Source organism: Mastacembelus armatus, chromosome 1 (genome assembly GCF_900324485.2).
Source record: "Mastacembelus armatus chromosome 1, fMasArm1.2, whole genome shotgun sequence".
Lineage (NCBI taxonomy): Eukaryota > Metazoa > Chordata > Actinopteri > Synbranchiformes > Mastacembelidae > Mastacembelus > Mastacembelus armatus.
In genome coordinates this window covers 21,804,766-21,825,038 of record NC_046633.1, presented here as the reverse complement: position 1 = coordinate 21,825,038, position 20,273 = coordinate 21,804,766, and the positions used below count along the sequence as shown (strand labels likewise).

At 39.9% G+C, this 20,273-nt stretch overlaps 2 protein-coding genes across 2 annotated transcripts; both read right to left on the bottom strand.

Annotated features, from left to right (window-relative positions):
• Positions 1 to 6,561: 6,561 nt before the first annotated feature.
• LOC113128575 (NAD(P)(+)--arginine ADP-ribosyltransferase 2-like) lies at positions 6,562 to 8,050 on the bottom strand. The gene is made up of 3 exons (XM_026304003.1): positions 7,952 to 8,050; positions 7,759 to 7,850; positions 6,562 to 7,444 (listed from the first exon to the last, which is right to left on the bottom strand). Exons 2-3 carry the CDS (start codon positions 7,831 to 7,833, stop codon positions 6,719 to 6,721), a joined length of 801 nt encoding a protein of 266 aa, XP_026159788.1. The 5' UTR covers positions 7,834 to 7,850; positions 7,952 to 8,050; the 3' UTR covers positions 6,562 to 6,718.
• An 8,041-nt stretch (positions 8,051 to 16,091) lies between these two features.
• LOC113128447 (T-cell ecto-ADP-ribosyltransferase 1-like) lies at positions 16,092 to 17,835 on the bottom strand. The gene is made up of 3 exons (XM_026303788.2): positions 17,752 to 17,835; positions 17,559 to 17,650; positions 16,092 to 16,993 (listed from the first exon to the last, which is right to left on the bottom strand). The coding sequence occupies exons 2-3, from the start codon at positions 17,631 to 17,633 to the stop codon at positions 16,271 to 16,273; spliced, it is 798 nt and encodes a 265-aa protein (XP_026159573.1). The 5' UTR covers positions 17,634 to 17,650; positions 17,752 to 17,835; the 3' UTR covers positions 16,092 to 16,270.
• Positions 17,836 to 20,273: the final 2,438 nt, after the last annotated feature.

Here is a 20,273-nt window from a genome sequence, read left to right as displayed (position 1 = left end):
GCCCACAATCAGAGTCTGAGGTCCTGTTAGCCTTCCTCTTAGCTTTCTGTCTTCTGATGTGCTTTCAGACCTTACCCCTCTCTGTGGATGTGGGGGATTGTCCAAGTGATTAGATGAAGATAGTAGTAGTGGAGCGAATCTATTTTGTAGCTGTACAGTTGGTTCCTTATGAGTTTTGTTGCTCCTTTTCCCTTTAGCTGTTATCCATGGCTGTGCTTTCCTCAGCACAGGAGTTGAGGAGGATGATAACGCTGGCCAGCCTGTCGCATCACAGATCTCTGGGCACTGAGTTCTGCCTGTTGCTTTTATTCTCATGTCACAGGGAAGTGATTTAGTCTTTGGCTTTGCTCCGAGAGTGTTTCAGGGAGGACTGATACCAGCAGTTTTATTTACCCGGACACAACCCTCCTGTTGCTCGGTCTTGTTAATGCTAGTTAGCTGTATACTAGCATGCTCTTGTCTGATACTATGGTAGAGTGGTAGAGTAGTGTCCTCTTTCCCAAATAGTCCATTTGTCTCCACATTCAATTCAATTCAATTTTATTTGTATAGCGCCAAATCACAATACAAATCATCTCAAGGCACTTTACAAAAACTAAAACTAAACACCCAACAATTCCCTTATGAGCAAGCACTTGGCGACAGTGGAGAGGAAAAAACTCCCTTTAACGGAAGAAAAAAACCTCCAGCAGAACTGGGCTCAGTTTGGGCGGCCATCTGCCTCGACCGGTTGGGGTGAGTGGATAGAGCAGAGAGAAAAGAACAGCAAAAATAAACAACAAATAGACACTGCAAGTTGGTGGGGCCAGTAACTGCACATCAGCGATAAACAGCTCCAGGACCAGGGACACCTGCAGAAGGTACAGAGAGAGAGAGAGAGAGAGGGAGGGAGAGAGCACAAACTAGGGGAGAGAGAGAGCACAAGGTTAGTAACATTCAATGGTGGAATATGATATGGTTCATCTCTAACCTTTGCACTTTAGTTTCCAGCATAGTAATTTTCTGTAGGAGTTTGCTGTAATCGTCCTCAAAGAAGGGAGGCATGGTCACTTACACAGGAATGAACTATTTGAAGATTTTCAATTAGGATTCAGAGCACATCATGGTACAGAAACAACACTGTTAAAAGTCACCAACGATCTTCTCTTAGCCTTAGATAATGGACTTGTTTCTATACTTGTCCTCCTAGATCTTAGTGCTGCATTCGACACCATTGACCACAACATCTTATTACAGAGACTGGTGCATGTGACTGGTATCACAGGAACAGTGTTAAAATGGTTCCAGCTACTTTAGATGGCATAGCCCTGGCCTCCAGCACTACTGCGGAAAATCTTAGAGTTATTTTTGACCAGGACATGTTCTTTAACTCACACATAAAACAACTCTCTAGAACTGCCTTCTTTCACCTGCGTAACATTTCCAAAATTAGGAACATCCTGTCTCAAAATGATGTAGAAAAACTAGTCCATGCATTTGTTTCTGGATGTCCCAGTATCTCCATAAAAAGCCTCCAGTTAATCCAGAATGCCGCAGCCAGAGTTCTGACAGGAACTAGCATGAGAGATCATATTTCTCCTATATTGGCTTCTCTTCATTGGCTCCCTGTAAAATATAGAATAGAATTTAAAATCCTTCTTCTCACATACAAATCCCTTCATGATCAAGCTCCTTCATACCTTAAAGAACTCATAGTACCATATTATCCCAATAGACCACTTTGCTCTCAGAGTGCAGGTCTACTTGTGGTTCCCAGAGTTTCCAGAAGCAGACTGGGAGGCAGAGCCTTTAGTTATCAAGCTCCTCTCCTGTGGAACCAGCTCCCAGCCTGGGTTCAGGAGGCAGACACTCTCTGTACTTTTAAGGCTAGACTTAAAACCTTCCTCTTTGACAAAGCATATAGTTAGGGCTGGCCTCAGGCAACCCTGAACCATCCCTTAGTTATGCTGCTATAGGCCTAGACTGCCCGAGGACCATCGGTGCACTGAGCTCCCCTACCCTAACACCCCCCCCATGTATATTCCACCATTGAATGTTACTAACCTTGTGCTCTCTCTCTCCCCTAGTTTGTGCTCTCTCCCTCTCTCTCTGTTCTCTCTCTCTGTACCTTCTGCAGGTGTCCCTGGTCCTGGAGCTGTATATTGCAGATGTGCAGTTACTGGTCCCACCAATCTGCAGTGTCTATTTGTTGTTTATTGTTGTTGTTCTTTCCTCTCTGCTCTATCCACTCACCCCAACCGGTCAAGGCAGATGGCCGCCCAAACTGAGCCTGGTTCTGCTGGAGGTTTTTTCTTCCATTAAAGGGAGTTTTTCCTCTCCACTGTCGCCAAGTGCTTGCTCATAAGGGATTTGTTGGGTTTTTAGTTTTAGTTTTTGTAAAATGCCTTGAGATGATTTGTAATAATGCCTTATACCTTATGCTATAATGAAATAAAGGTAATATTTCCCTACTGATCTGATTGAAATTGAGTTTTTGTCAGCCCACTAACATGAGTTTGTTATGTCAATGTACAGGGAAGGAGGTGGTGGTGGTGGGTGGTGTTGGGTAAGGGTAAGGGAGCTCAGTGCACCGATGGTCCTCGGGCAGTCTAGGCCTAGTACACTTGGTTTGGGTGTGTTTGTTTAATTTTCCATCTACTGGTGGTGATGACAGCAATAGCTCTGAAGAACTAATTAGAGCCAAATGTACAGGTTGAAACCGGGAAGTATTGCCAGTGTGAACATCAGTGTTGAAGTTAATGAGTTCAGAAATGCTACTCTCAACAGTCGAGCTGAGGCCAGATAGTATCAAACAGGTTTTAGCCACCAGTGTACATCAGAGAATCAGAAGATGAGATTTGAGATTCTCTGTAATTGTCTACTTCAATTTTGGTAATAAACATGTAACTTAAGTTCAGAATTTGTTTTTCTTTGGTTCACATTTCTGTCCCACACTCATAGGTTCTTATTTACCATTGATCTTCACAAGGGAGTTTCTAGTTTAGCTCTTGTCCACCAAGGAAGTTGATGAAGTCAGTTTTTGTTTCACTTTGAAGTTAGGTCTTGGGTTTCTGAAAAAAAAAATGAAATGAAATAGAAAATGAAATAGAAATATGTTTTGGTGCAACTTCACACATCTTGAGAGGAGGATTTAGATTTCAAATATTTCAATAGATCTAGTCAGTGGCCCAAAAGGTCACTCAAGATAAAGTGACTAATATTGTACTTAATGACATAACTTGGAAGAAATAACATTTCATATCTTCCAATAATGATAAAAAGAAAATTAGGATGACCCCCTATGCACCGTCAATGCCTACAGGGATGTTTGTTTTTAAATAGAAGAAAGTGACGTAATCAGCATGAATGTGCAAATTAAGTGGGATTGGATTGACTGAAAGATGGTGTTTGTGGGAGGTATCCATCCACAGAGGAAATCATCAGGGAGGTGTTTGAACAGTGAGGGGAGATCACTGTCTGCAAGAACAAGAGGAATTTCTGCCACATCGGCTTCAGTGAGGAGTTTATGGTGGACAAGGCAATTTACCTGTCAGGTAGGCAATCCCACACACACTGCTCATGTCTGCTGTGAGGTGGCGATGCTGTGAAATTAAGTCAGAAATCATCGGTCCTACCAATAGTATTCATCAGGAGTGTAAACAGCACTTACTGGCCAAAGAGAGACACCACTGCTTCCTTTGTGCACTCTGAACAACACTGTGAACAACAGTCTACTGAGCTGTAACCCACAGTGAGCAGGTATGGCTGCATCATCTGATTCATTCCCTTTGGAACGTCATCAAAAAAGGGGAAAAAGGCTTATTTCCTTCACAAAATGGGAACTCAAACAGGACTTTTCTTCACTGATGACATGTACAGAATAAAAAAAGGTTCCCATTTCAAGATGAAGTCTTTTTCTAAAGGATAAAAGCAAAGCAGAAATGAAATTGTGAAGCTGAACGAAGATGATACATGTAGTTTCCTCCATGTGTCTCCAATGTGTTTCAAAAACCAGTGAGAAGGAGAAAGGCGTCTCCAGGACAACCAAAAGTTTTACAGGAAGGTTACACTGACACCATGAGGCCGTGGGAACAGATTGCATGTTGTCCACATTTTGGCAGAACTTCAGTTCATTGACTCAGGGCCCAGTGAAACACCAAATGTCTGCACTAAAGGCTGTATCACAGTGTTCACTTAGATGTTACACTTCTTTCCAATTCTAAAATGGGAGCCCTGAGCTTCAATGAACCATGTCTTTTTGTGAATGAATACATTTTATAGATGCACAGATACACAATTATTGTCCATTTCTCTAACTTTAAAATGAAAAATGGTTGGTGATACACTGTCAAAAGTTAATCTGGTGATGTTTTGACACAGCTTAAGGTGATCTGTGCACTGCATCCGCACTTAATGCCAACGCTAAACTGTTTGAACAGTTCTCGAATCAACTTTATCATTTTTATCATTTTTTATCACCTTAAGCAGTGTTTTGAGCAGGCATTGTCACATTCACCTATAATCTCCCTGGCCTTCCCAACCACAGCCACACAAATATCACCAGTTAACATGGCATGAATGGGAAAAGGTTTTAGGTCCGTAGAGAACGATTCATCAAACTGCAGCCTCCACCACCATCATCCATTTAGCCCTATGGGGTCCATGACCAAACTTCATAACCAGCAGGTGGAGACACTGAGACTGTGCAGTTTTTGAGCATGAAAACTTATTTTTATAAGTTAAATACTTATTCATATTCAGTGCATTAACCACACATTCAAACAGTAAAATTAAGTTCTTTTATTCTTCTGTGGATGCATTGTTGGCTGAAGATCATTAGGACAGCGAGACACATACTTTCCAGTTTGTTTCCTGCAGTATTTTCATTTCTACTAAACTGTGCACTTGTATACTGTGTATATTTTATCTTTCTCTGTGGGTGTTTTGAGCCTGTCAGTGACATTTGCTGGTGACAAAGGACTTATTCAGCTGAACACTTCCTATAGCACCTGATCAATGCTGACAACTGGCCTACTACAGCACATAACAGAAATGATTATCGGAAAATATCAAAGAAAGCCAGAGAGTGTATTGTCAGATTGTCACAGTAAGGTGGTATAAATGAACAGACTGAGGCGGAAGGACCCTTCATCCTAAAGCCTTCCCCAACCCAGCACCTTCACTGGCCTGACCTAAACATACCAGGAAGACTTGTTATGGTAGCTGGAAATGATTTAAGCTGATTTATTCTTGGAAGGTGTCAGTTTCACACTCTAGACCTCTGGTCACCGGTCCACGTCCAGAGCCAAAGAGACCTCTTCCCGGACCGCCAGGTGTTTCACAGTGACATAGTAGGTTACTTTTCAGTTTAACAGGATTTTTTTTACCAGGCACAGAGTAGCCAGCTCGGGCCCTTTGCCTGCTGCGTCCTGTCCGGTCGTATGAGAGCAGCAGAGCAGCCTTACACGGAAAATCGGCTGATTAAAGACACATCTCCTGCTCCGAGTTCGAAATCACAAAAATAATTTACACAAAATCATAAAAAAAAAAGGACTCTTGCATCAAATTTAAGTTTCCTCTCACAGATTTTGCTGTCTCTGTCTCAAAAGACTACTTCATCACATGGACTAAGGACTAAACTGAGCAAGTGCAGAGTGAATTATGTGATCCCTAACTTGTTCCTGATTTGAGCAGTAGCAAGTGTTTCAACTGTCCCCGGTCTCCTCTACACGGTAAATAGTAAACCTGTAAGCTGCCTGTAGCCCACTTTAACAAGCAGATGGTGGCAGCATAGAGTAATCAATTACTATTTATAGTCATAACAACGCCAACACTGTGAAAAAGTCTGGTAACTTCCAAGTGAACACCAACGTCTTTTATTTTGATACTACACACCTTGTATGTTGCTGTTCATTTGTTTAGGCTTTGTATGAAGTCCCCTCTCTTTGGTCAGATGTATTGTGTTGTAATAAAGCCCAGGTGAAAATATTGGTGATAAAATTTAAGACAGCATATGGTTGTGACAGCAGCTGTGTAATATATCAGATTTGAAATGAATGTTGTTTTAATTCTAACAAACTGTACATGGTGTTTACTATTTTAGTAACTTATGGTGACGTGCTCCATGTTTAATTGATCTCCCAGTGGATCAGTATGTTTCCGAATCCACAAACAGGGTAATAGGTTTTGTGACTCCTGGTGGCAGAACGCCTGTTGCAGGATTAAAACCACTGCCACGTCACCACCAGGACACCACAAACATAAGGCAAAGATAATGTATGACACTTACCCCACCATACTGTATGCATCAACCTTGTGATAGACTGGCAACCTATCTAGGGTGGGCACCACCTCTCATCAGAATCAGCTGGGATTGTGCCCAGTCCCCCGTTACCTTCTACAGGATGGGAATATAGTTAATGAGTGAATGTAACAGACTCCTTTAAACTCCAGATTTTAGATTTAGGTTTTTAACTTGTAGAAGTAAATGAATAAAACAGGGCTGTGTCCTTCAGAAAATACTGTACATGCAACACCACTGAATTAAGCAGCAACAATTTATTGATTTCATGAGAAAAAAAACTTCAACACACAGACTAGAAAGAAATCATCACTAATCATGAATTTAAGGATCATAGAGAGTGGATAGCAATGTTACACAGTGTACCATATTTAAAATGCTCATTCTGAAAAGTGGAAGAACAAGATTTTCACTGGCTGCACAAAACCCACTGGACTTTCACTTGCATGCAGCTTTGCAGTTTAGAGTGCTCTTACCCCCTGCACTCTCCAAGATATAGACACGTTTACAATCATGCAGTCCTTTAATTTTATTCTTACCCATAATTTTCTTAGTTATTTTAAATACCTCATAAGGTGGAATGAGCACTTCATCTTCTGATGGATAAACTGAATAATGTTTCAAATATGCACCAGAACAAGTCTTAATTTGAAAGCAGGTCTCATTACCAAAGTCGGTCAGGGTTGTGTTGAGAGAGCTGGAGGCAAAGGAACCAAATCTAATCATTTGCTTTTTAGAGCCAGTAAAGATATCATTGGTTCGTCTATAAGCAGTGAGACAGGTCTTATTGTCATTCAGACTCTGTATAGCAGACGTGAGTAAGAAATGAAAAGCCGGAAAATGGAAAAAGAAGGGATAGTTTTTCCCATCGTTCCTGACTGCATCATTGAACTTGCCGTATATGTCATTACTTGTGAAAGCACAGATTGCTTCCAGCTGCTCTTTGGTTAGAGCCTCATCCTTTATCCTCTTCTCTGATGCACATTGTTCTGCTCTTTTCCAAACACCTGCAAATTCTTTGTCATACTTATTCTGTACTGAGTTTAGTTGCTCGACTTTTTTCATCATTTCTTCACTGCAGCCAAAGTACATGTCATCAACTGAATCTTCAGCCATGTTCAGTGGGATGACCTGCTTGATATGCTTAGGTTTGATGAAAATGTTCTTAAAAAGGGAAACAAAGAAAGATAGAAAGAGATTTAAACACTATGTAAAAACTTGGTCCAGACCAACAGCCTATATGGTGATATGTTGGAGGACTTGTTGGAAGATTGATAGTCCCACACGTTTCACAGAATTTTTGTATCTCAGATTTTATTTAGGCTCATGTGCTTGATCACTGAATTAAGAACATTAAATTGAGTTGATCTTTTCAAATATGGTGTTTTTGTCACCAGATTGTGTATGAGGAACTTGTTCCAATAACTCTGTAACCAATTATTACTCTTTGTCCACTGATTCTCACATGCTCCACTTACCCCCATGGAGTCTACAGGCAGCATCCACAACAGGAGCAAACACAGTGGTGCAAGGATTAGCATGTTACCCTTCATCACTGCAGTCAGGAAAACTGTTTGTGAAATATAACACACACACGTCATGACATGGTAAATGCTAAAATTACTATAGCTTTAAGAAAATGTGCGTAATTTATTTGAAAGCTCAACTCACCAGTCTTCAGGATGAGAAGATGAAACCCTCAAGTCAAAAGCTGTGATCACACAACCAGACCTCAACTTGTGTTCATGACTCATCATCAACACCTATATATATATGTATGTACATCCTTACACGCTGAATTTACACATGCACAGGGCCAGAGTGAGTGGGCGTACCAAGATGATGACAATTGCTTTAACCCTCTGATGCATGAATTATGACAGTCTGAGTCAAGATTTTTATTCTTCTTAGGTCATGAAAACAATAAATTTTAAATTTCTTTTCAAAAATCTGATTTTTTCAGAAAGTTACAGATATGTCCAATTCAGTGGACTACATGCGCCTGAGCAATCAAGATAAAATATTTTGAACTTACAGTATGTAACTGCAACTTCCTCAGTTAGACTTGGGCTAAGAAATGTAAAAATAAATTAAATTGTGTTTTTATGGTAAATCCATGAACAATTATTTCTTTTTATGATTCAAAGAAACATTTTAATATATTTCCATGAATTTTAACATTGTATTGCCTATTGTTTAGGCCTGAATAAGAAAACAAATGACACTCACAGTGTCTCCATAGTTCTTTAAGGATGCAGGATTGGTAATACCATGGCATTATAATAGCGTTTTCCGCAACAAGAACTGACATATTAGTCCTTGCATCTCTGAACACTTATTTTTAAAAATAAACATAGAGGCTGATATGCAGCTCCACCTTAGAAACCACTGCATTTAGAAGAAAATTACTTTTAAATAGCTGTCCACTGTAGTGACCACTGTGCGTCAGAGGGTTAAAAGGCCATGAACTTGGTTGTGAATTAATGTGTATGTTTGTGTTGTCAAGTGGCAATGATTAACTAAAAATACCAACAAACCCCCCAAAAACTAAAATATAATAACACAATAGTTAACTATTGTTACTTGTCAAATACTGTGGAATTAAACGATAAGTTAACCTGTGAAGTGTGAAAAATGAATTCTCAACCTCTGCATAAGTGAGGTGCTGCACCAAACACTGAGCCTTTATAATTCAGGTTTCAGTGTTAGAAACTGATGTGTGAATGTAAGTGTTATTAGCAACACTGAACAAAGTGTATTGGAGTAGTACCTGGGGTCAAGTGATGTTTTACATTAATAAAATCATCATCAGATTATGTTGTTAAGGTAATGAGGTGCAGACATAAACATTTCAGTAGCAACAATTAACTAAAAATACAAAAAACTAAAATATAATAAAATAGTTTAAGAATTCTTGCTGAACAGTGCACTGGTTGATGAATTATCACTGTATGTGTGGGAAGTTGCCTGACGCTGCTTCAGAGACGTCATTTATAAAACCAAACAAATTTCCTGTGAGAAGCCACAGGTGGTACAAACATGTTACTTGTTGCAGTTGAACACACACACACACAAAGATACATATGTATGTACATATATATATATATATATATAGATATATATATACATATAAACATATGTATCTACAGAAGTGGGCTACTGGAACATGACCTTCATGGATGAGGGCTGAGAATAGAGAACTGTTTTAATGCTACTACATGAGTTATCTCAGGGAGAGGCGTTATATGAAGAAGATGTGGGACCTATGGAAACTTTGAAACCCACCATCTTGACTAGCTTTGAAACAACTAGTAGCTCAGTGTTTCAACATCTGCAAATGGCAAATGCAGCAATGCAAACTACCAAGCCACCGTGCACCCCAGTTTTTTAATTTTGTGAAAATAGTTTCACCCAGGGCTGCATGGTGGATGAGTGGTTAGCACCGTTGCCTCACAGCAAGAAGGTCCCGGGTTTGCAACCTGTCAGGGACCTTTCTGTTTGGAGTTTGCATGTTGTCCCTGTTCTTGTGTGGGTTTTTTCCAGGTTCCTGGTTAGCAGCACAAGAACATGCTCTGAGCACAAGATCAATAGAGGCTGGGCTGCAAGTGCAGGCTGTGCAAAGTTGCCCCTGAGACAATCCTGCACATAACAGCAGGTTGTAAGATGCTAGCAGGCAGGGCATACGTGGAACACCATAACCAAAGGGTCGGCATAGTGTACAGGAACATCTGTGCTGAGTATGGGCAGGAGGTCCCAGGGTCAAAATGGGACACACCTCCACAGGTGGTGAATGACCGAGCTAAGATCCTGTGGGACTTCCACATACAGACAGACAAACAGGTGATGGCTAACCAACTGGACATAGTAGTGGTGGACAAACAACAGAAGAAAGCCGTAGTGGTAGATGTAGCAATCCCAAGTGACAGCAACATCAGAAAGAAGGAACATGAGAAGCTGGAGAAATACCAAGGGCTGAAAGAAGAACTAGAAAAGATGTGGAAGGTGAAGGCAACAGTGGTCCCCGTGGTAATCGGCACCCTCGGGGCTGTGACCCCACAAAATGGGAGAGTGGCTCCATAAAGACACACACGATCAGGGGTGATAAGGGGTCCCCTGTCGAAAAAGACATTTATTTAAGTTTATTTAACCTGACATATTAACTGTTCCAAAATGTTCTATATGAAAATAAAATATGTGTTTTATATAAGTTTTATAAGTCCCCCCTCCCCTTGACATTTAAAAATAAGAGCTGTAATCATACTGCGTGATATTTCTACTGTTATCATACTGTCAGAATCTCATGCCTACTTGAGAGAAGTCATTTGTCACGAAAAAATAAACAAATTTCCTGTGAGAAGCCACAGGTGGTAGAAACATGTTACTTATGAGCAGTTGAACATGCACGCATACCTCCACACACACACACTGAATAATGTTATTGACATATTATTGTGTATATTGCATTTTATTACAGAAGTTGTTTACGGTTGCACTATTTGTTACTACTTCATGAATTGTTGGGTAGCTTACTACAATTTATATAAGGTAAAAGTTTCATAAGAACAATAGTCATATTTAATTCAGTCCATCCATTATCTGTACTGTCAGAATCCCATACACCTCAAAATGACCAAATCTGGACATAGAGAACATTGTTCTCACTGGATAGGAAGAATATGGATAAATGCAGTCTGAAAAGTGGTTACGTTTTGAATCCAGTTAGAGCTGTAACTTGGAGGTCATTCAGCACAGGTCATCACTGTCACTCAAATTCATAATAGAAAGGCAATAACAATAACTGTTGACTCTAAAAGCACAGTCAGAGACACTGCACTGGATCATCGTGTGTCATCAGTCGTGTGTCCAACATACTTGCCCAATAAAGCTGATTCTGATTGGAACAGTATGGAATATTTAAGTTGCAAGTTGAGGAAAACATATTATAAGGACACTGCAGCTCAAGTTCAACAAAGCAACATTACTTTTCAGTTTGAACCAGTTGGAAGGAAGAAGCATTTAAAAAATGGTGAGAAACATAAATTGCACTCTGGTGCCTCCTGGTTGTTCTGCTAACAGTTCACTCCAAATATTACACACTAAGGTGTCACTCACATCTAGACTCTCTCTGGAGTGGCATAAGCTGCAATGTTTTCTGTGCTTTGTTTTATTTTGTGACATATTAATATCAATATATCAATATTTTAAACGACACAACACTGAAAGTGCTAATACAGAAATAGCTTGGTGTAAATGTAAGATTTCTCAACCAGTAGGTGGTGCTGTAGTCAGAATGTATAGCCATGTTAGACTGTGATGCTTAAAATAAGACAAGGATCAAACAGTATAGTTTTACGACAGCGTAGTGTAGACTAGGCTACGCTTTTCTTGTCTTCTCAGCAGAGTCAACACATGAATTAAATGCAGTAAGTTATGTTTCAGTGTTTTCCTTATGGAAGTATTTCATTGTCATTTATTATCATCATCTTTGAATTTTGTTAGTCTACACTTAGTTTCTGTATTTTCTGCTGTGGGTTTTTATGAATGTTTATCTTTATGTGACTTCAGTTAACATAGGACTAGATTGTGTGTTAGTTATAGCCTATGATTATTATTCCCTGGTGTTTTTATGTGGGCTATTGCAATCCTCAATCTTAAAAACATCTTGTGACCAGCATATATCAAAGATTATGTCATGTTGTACAGTGAAGCTGTTAGCGCTATAAAGACAGTACACCGGCAGCTCAGTGGCCACCTGCATGTCAACTGGATTGGCACCTTAATTACAGCGGTAGCTCTTTTAGTGCTATGTACAGACAAATGGAGTGTCATCAAAGCTGACATACAGACATACAGGCATTTCCAGAGCACTGGGTGCCAATAACTATTGGCAAAATACCAAATGCCACAACTTGCTGCCACTGCCATGAATTGAGCATGCTGTCTCTCAAAAAAAAAAAAATCTATCAGCGCCTCCTGTCTACTACAACAGCTTTTACATGAACAGAAATTATAGCAGCACATTTGCTGCCACCACCATTGCACCTGTTTTTTTCTGCCAGGACCACTGGAGGAGAGGACACATACCAGGCCAGAAAACAGACGTCAGCCCAGAGAGGGATCAGTCTGATATCTGTGGAGGAGAGAGGACGCGCCACACATCTCTCCTGTACCACTGTCGTTTCCACCAGTCTGATCTGTACTCTTCCCTGTCAGAAGTTATGAATGATAGAACCTGTCAACTGTCTGAGGGCATCCTCATCCCATCAGTGCCACCTACTAAGACAATTCCTGAGAGAAGCAGATGCATCATAGCACTGATGGCTGAACAAGGGCAGGTTGCCATTACAAATGAAATGAAAACTTTCTTGGTACAACAGAAGAGTCAGAAGGTTTTTGCCAGATGAGAGAAACATGTAGATTATAGCCTTCTTGCTCAACATCACATCACACCTCAGTGACGTCAATTGGAAGCTGCAGGGAGTGAACACAGAGGCATGTGCTTTATTAACATCTGTTCAGTCCAGTTTGGTTTCCTGTTTACACTTTTCATCATTGAAACAACAAATTCAGGGAGAGAGCTCCTCCTCTTTATCTAAAATCCCTTTCTTGAAAAAATTGCTTTTAACTTTTTAGAAGAGGGCAAGAAGACTTTTAAATGGCTGCAGACTGGATCTGTTCAGATATAACTACAATATTGTATTGAGAGTGTGGATTGGACTATGTGACACAGCCCCTGTGCCTGAGAGCACCTTTACCTGTCACAGTGGCATTTAAAGAAGAAAATAAGGGAATTTTGAAATTGCAGCATCTACATAAAAAATTGTTAAAAGGAGAGGGGATGCTATGATGGTAATAATCAAAATTACCTTTTTTTTAATTGTAAATTTTCTCAGCTTAAACATTTGATGTGTTTTATATGTTCTAATGTGAATAAAATTTGGGTTTATGATATTATAGCTTATGGATTGCCCATATATTGATTCACACATAATCACATTGATTTTACACATATAACATATGAGGTGAACATCAGCAACAACATGAGAGTCTATGGAAAGTGGAATATAGAGCCAGTGCATTTACTCCACATATGTCAAACATCTGTGACATTTTTGCAGCTGCAGCACATAGTCAGAGGGCTGACTGAGGGCTTCAGTGTCAGAAAAGTAATGGCAACTAAGTGTATCAGTTACTTTAAATTAACACTCTAGCTTAATAAGCATAACATTACTGTTTCATTGTAAATAGTAAACCTGTTGTCACGACCGGCAACTTTATTTCCTGTTTCTCAACTTTTTTTTGAAAGGCCACGTGCAGTAAGTTACGTCTCACGTCCACTCGGCTGATGAGGTAACAAGACTCACCTGTTTGCGCTCCTTGGTTCACAGCTTTTATACCTCTCCACAGCCATAGACAAATTGCTGGATTGTCTGACTACACTGTGTTTGATTACCCTGTGTCTGACTACACTACCACTATCCAGGTCAGGGAACTTATGCCGACTTCACTCATGTATGCCTCACTGATTCAAGTAAGCTTTTTTTTTTTTTTTTGAAATTCCATATTACTAAGAAGGAATGAGTTTTTGTTAAAGTAATCTCCAGACTGTCTGAGTTTACCGGCCAGATCACCAGGCGCCCTAACCCATACCATCAGTCTACGGACCAAGTTCTGGCTTCAAGCTGCCATCTGTCTAGGCCCCCTTGCAGCTACCGAGTGTGGGCTTAGGGAGCAACCATCATCCTCCATAGCTTCACTGGTTTTTGTCTCCATCTCCTGGTCAACTAATATTCCATGTTTTCACCCTGCTTTCTGATTCATGTAAGAAATAAATTTCTTAAAACTGAGTTCTGGTGTTGGCATTTAATTGGACCTGACTCACACGATTCATGACACCTGTAAGCTGCCTGTAGCCCACTTTAACAAGCAGATGGTGGCAGCATAGAGTAATCAATTACTATTTATAGTCATAACAAAGCCAACACTGTGAAAAAGTCTGGTAACTTCCAAGTGAACACCAACGTCTTTTATTTTGATACTACACACCTTGTAATTTCAATTTCAATTTCAATTTTATTTGTATAGCGCCAAATCACAATACAAATCATCTCAAGGCACTTTACAAAAACTAAAACTAAAAACCCAACAATTCCCTTATGAGCAAGCACTTGGCGACAGTGGAGAGGAAAAACTCCTTTTAACGGAAGAAAAAAACCTCCAGCAGAACCGGGCTCAGTTTGGGCGGCCATCTGCCTCGACCGGTTGGGGTGAGTGGATAGAGCAGAGAGAAAAGAACAGCAACAATAAACAACAAATAGACACTGCAAATTGGTGGGGCCAGTAACTGCACATCAGCGATAAACAGCTCCAGGACCAGGGACACCTGCAGAAGGTACAGAGAGAGAGAGAGAGAGAGGGAGGGAGAGAGCACAAACTAGGGGAGAGAGAGAGCACAAGGTTAGTGACATTCAATGGTGGAATATACATGAGGTGGGAGAGAAGGGGGGGTAGGGTAGGGGAGCTCAGTGCACCGATGGTCCTCGGGCAGTCTAGGCCTATAGCAGCATAACTAACTAAGGGATGGTTCAGGGTTGCCTGAAGCCAGCCCTAACTATATGCTTTGTCAAAGAGGAAGGTTTTAAGTCTAGCCTTAAAAGTACAGAGAGTGTCTGCCTCCTGAACCCAGGCTGAGAGCTGGTTCCACAGGAGAGGAGCTTGATAGCTAAAGGCTCTGCCTCCCATTCTGCTTTTGAGAACTCTGGGAACCACAAGTAGGCCTGCACTCTGAGAGCGAAGTGGTCTATTGGGATAATATGGTACTATGAGGTCTTTAAGGTATGAAGGAGCTTGATTATGAAGGGATTTGTATGTGAGAAGAAGGATTTTAAATTCTATTCTATATTTTACAGGGAGCCAATGAAGAGAAGCCAGTATAGGAGAAATACGATCTCTCTTGCTAGTTCCTGTCAGGACTCTGGCTGCGGCATTCTGGATTAATTGGAGGCTTTTTATTAAGATATTAGGACATCCAAATAGTAATGAGTTACAGTAATCTAGCCTTGAGGAAACAAACGCATGGACTAGTTTTTCTGCATCATTTTGAGACAGGATGTTCCTAATTTTGGAAATGTTGCGCAGGTGAAAGAATGCAGTTTGTATGTTGCTGTTCATTTGTTTAGGCTTTGTATGAAGTCCCCTCTCTTTGGTCAGATGTATTGTGTTGTAATAAAGCCCAGGTGAAAATATTGGTGATAAAATTTAAGACAGCATATGGTTGTGACAGCAGCTGTGTAATATATCAGATTTGAAATGAATGTTGTTTTAATTCTAACAAACTGTACATGGTGTTTACTATTTTAGTAACTTATGGTGAGGTGCTCCATGTTTAATTGATCTCCCAGTGGATCTGTATGTTTCCGACTCCACAAACAGGGTAATAGGTTTTGTGACTCCTGGTGGCAGAATGCCTGTTGCAGGATTAAAACCACTGCATTTCTGGTGCCACGCCACCACCAGGACACCACAAACATAAGGCAACGATAATGTAGGACACTTACCCCACCATACTGTATGCATCAACCTTGTGATAGACTGGCAACCTATCTAGGGTGGGCACCACCTCTCATCAGAATCAGCTGGGATTGTGCCCAGTCCCCCGTTACCTTCTACAGGATGGGAATATAGTTAATGAGTGAATGTAACAGACTCCTTTAAACTCCAGATTTTAGATTTAGGTTTTTAACTTGTAGAAGTAAATGAATAAAACAGGGCTGTGTCCTTCAGAAAATACTGTACATGCAACACCACTGAATTAAGCAGCAACAATTTATTGATTTCATGAGAAAAAAAAACTTCAACACACAGACTAGAAAGAAATCATCACTAATCATAATGATCATGCAAGAATGTATAGTGTGCCAAATATAAAATGCTCATTTTAAAAAGTGAAAGGGTAAGATTTTCACTGGCTGCACAAAACCCACTGGATTTTCAAACATATGCAGCTTTGCAGTTTAGAGTGCTCTTACCCCCTGCACTCTCCAAGATATAGACAAGTTTACAGTCATGCAGTCCTTTAATTTTTTGCCGACGCTCAATTTTCTCAGTTATTTTAAACACCTCATAGGGAGGGATGAGAATTTCACCTTCATTTCCATAAACTGAATAATGTTTCAAAGGTGCACCAGAACAAGTCTTAATTTGAAAGCAGGTCTCACGACCAAATTCTGTCAGGCCTGTTTTGCGAGAGCTGGAGGCAAAGGAACCAAATCTAATTTTTTGGTTTACCTGTCCTTCAAATCTGAGTTTGGTTCGTCTATAAGCAGTGTAACAAGTTTGCCTGTCATTCAGGATCTGTATTGCAGACGTCAGCAGAAAATGTAAAGCCTGAAAATGGAAAGAGGAGGGATAGTTTTTCCCTTTTGTTCTGACTGCATCATTGAACGTCTTGTATATGTCATTACTTGTGTAAGCACAAATTGCTTTCAGGTGCTCTCTGGTTAGACCCTTATCCCTTATCTTCTTCTTTGATGCACATAGTTCTGCCTTTTTCCAAGCACCTGCAAATTTTTTGTCATTCATATTTTTAAACTTCTGTTGCTTGACTTTTTTCATCATTTCTTTACTGCAACCAAAGTACATGTCATCAACTGAATCTTCAGCCATGTCCAGTGGGATGCCCTGCTTGATATTCTTAGGTTTGTTGACAGCGTTCTAAAAAAGGGAAACAAAAGAACACTGTTGAATGAGTGACTGGTAAATACATTTTCCTCAGTGATGATGAAGTACAGGAAAATCACTGGAGGTGTCACATCACTACACAGTTTAATGAGCAGGCCCAAAATGTCTAAAAAATAGCAACACCGCACTAACCAAAGCTGCATATTGTCATAACAATAAAGAAATAAAGATTTAGTTATTTGTATTTCCATCCAGTGCATTTATCTGGAGCAGAGATACTGTTGCAGTAGTGACATTTATACAGGAAACCTGTATAAGGGTCATATGGGTCATATCAGACAGTCCAGACCAACAGCCTATATGGTGATATGTTGGAGGACTTGTTGGAAGATTGATAGTCCCACACGTTTCACAGAATTTTTGTATCTTAGATTTTATTTAGGCTCATGTGCTTGATCACTGAATTAAGAACATTAAATTGAGTTGATCTTTTCAAATATGGTGTTTTTGTCACCAGATTGTGTATGAGGAACTTGTTCCAATAACTCTGTAACCAATTATTACTCTTTGTCCACTGATTCTCACATGCTCCACTTACCCCCATGGAGTCTACAGGCAGCATCCACAACAGGAGCAAACACAGTGGTGCAAGGATTAGCATGTTACCCTTCATCACTGCAGTCAGGAAAACTGTTTGTGAAATATAACACACACACGTCATGACATGGTAAATGCTAAAATTACTATAGCTTTAAGAAAATGTGTGTAATTTATTTGAAAGCTCAACTCACCAGTCTTCAGGATGAGAAGATGAAACCCTCAAGTCAAAAGCTGTGATCACACAACCAGACCTCAACTTGTGTCCACGACTTATCATCAACACCTATATATATATATATATATACACATATTTGTTTATAAATGACTTGTCTTTGTGGTCAGACATGTCGCAAGTCCTCTCATGCTGAATTTGCATATGTACTGTACATGGTTTGTGGTTGTACTAGGATGATGATGAATGCTTTAAAAGGCCATGAACCTCCTTGTCATTGAATGTGTATGTATTTGTGTTTGTGTAGTGTTAAACGTGTGTTGCAACATAATGTATGACACTTTGAATCATTACCCCACCATACTGTATGCATCAACCTTGTGATAGACTGGCAACCTATCTAGGGTGGGCACCACCTCTCATCAGAATCTGCTGGGATTGTGCCCAGTCCCCCGTTACCTTCTACAGGATGGGAATATATTTAATGAGTGAATGTAACAGACTCCTTTAAACTCCAGATTTTAGATTTAGGTTTTTAACTTGTAGAAGTAAATGAATAAAACAGGGTTTTTGTGCAGTTGTCTTGTGTTAAACCTGTGTTGCAACATTTTACCTAACTTAACACTTAAGATTATACACCTAAGAATAGTCACATTACATATAATGAAAATCAGTTTTGATATGAAAAGGGCCGCCATAGATTTGACGGTCTTCTCAAAGTCTTGGTGCAAGGCTAGTAACATGCAAAAAATGGACTGTAAAAAATACAATATACAACAAAATGTTTTTTGGTGAGAGAGAACAGAGCTAATGCAACTGAAGCATTCAATCATGTAATTACAATGCGTAAAAACATCCTTACCTTCACATTTCACTTTGAGCTATGTTATATTTTAATATAATAACGGAATTGTAATAGAGTTGGAACTGCACATGCAGAACAAGTGCCAACAAAAAACTGCTTTTGGCTGAATGCAATAAAAGACACTCAGGCTGAGTAATACTGACATTATAGATGACAGTATATTCCCTTTTTAGGCTAACAAGTTAAACAAGTGTTTAGAAAATTACTATTACCACAGTTACCACATTACAGAAACAAAACATGACAGGTAAAGAAATGTTTTACTTTGTATTGAATTGTGCATGCTGCCGCTTCAAGGTATCGGAGATAAAGATACACTGAAAACTCCATAAAAGAAGTACAGACTTTCCTACAATGTGCTAATTACACAAAGATAAAGAAAACATAAGCTGTGAAATGATATAGCAGCTCCGGCCTCAAAACCAGAGAAAAATTTTCACCAAGCGTAATATTTTTTAATATGTACAATTTTTTATGTACAATTACATAATAATTACATAGTATTTACACAGATCTAACTTAGTGTAGTTTCCTGGGGGTGATGTGGTTAGCTATTGACATTATATAATTACGTTGTTCCAACAATTCTTTTTTTTCTAGATAAGCAACTTTAAAAAATGCTACTAAACCAAATGTATGTATATGTGTATATATATATATATATATATATATATATATACATATACATATACATATATACATATATATTCAATTCAATTCAATTCAATTCAATCCAATTTTATTGGTATAGCGCCAAATCACAATACAAATCATCTCAAGGCACTTTACAAAAACTAAAACTAAAAACCCAACAATTCCCTTATGAGCAAGCACTTGATGACAGTGGAGAGGAAAAACTCCCTTTAACGGAAGAAAAAACCTCCAGCAAAACCAGGCTCAGTTTGGGCGGCCATCTGCCTTGACCGGTTGGGGTGAGTGGATAGAGCAGAGAGAAAAGAACAGCAACAATAAACAACAAATAGACACTGCAGGTTGGTGGGACCAGTAACTGCACATCAGCGATATACAGCTCCAGGACCAGGGACACCTGCAGAAGGTACAGAGAGAGAACAGGGAGAGAGGGAGAGAGAGCACAAACTAGGAGAGAGAGAGAGCATAAGGTTAGTAACATTCAATGGTGGAATATACATGAGGTGGGAGGAGAGGAAGAGAGGGGAGTGGAAGGGAAAGGGGGGGCGGGGGGGTTAGGGTAGGGAAGCTCAGTGTACCGATGGTCCTCGGGCAGTCTAGGCCTATTGCAGCATAACTAAGGGATGGTTCAGGGTTGCCTGAGGCCAGCCCTAACTATATGCTTTGTCAAAGAGGAAGGTTTTAAGTCTAGCCTTAAAAGTACAGAGAGTGTCTGCCTCCTGAACCCAGGCTGGGAGCTGGTTCCACAGGAGAGGAGCTTGATAACTAAAGGCTCTGCCTCCCAGTCTGCTTCTGGAAACTCTGGGAACCACAAGTAGACCTGCACTCTGAGAGCAAAGTGGTCTATTGGGATAATATGGTACTATGAGGTCTTTAAGGTATGAAGGAGCTTGATTATGAAGGGATTTGTATGTGAGAAGAAGGATTTTAAATTCTATTCTATATTTTACAGGGAGCCAATGAAGAGAAGCCAATATAGGAGAAATATGATCTCTCTTGCTAGTTCCTGTCAGGATTAATTGGAG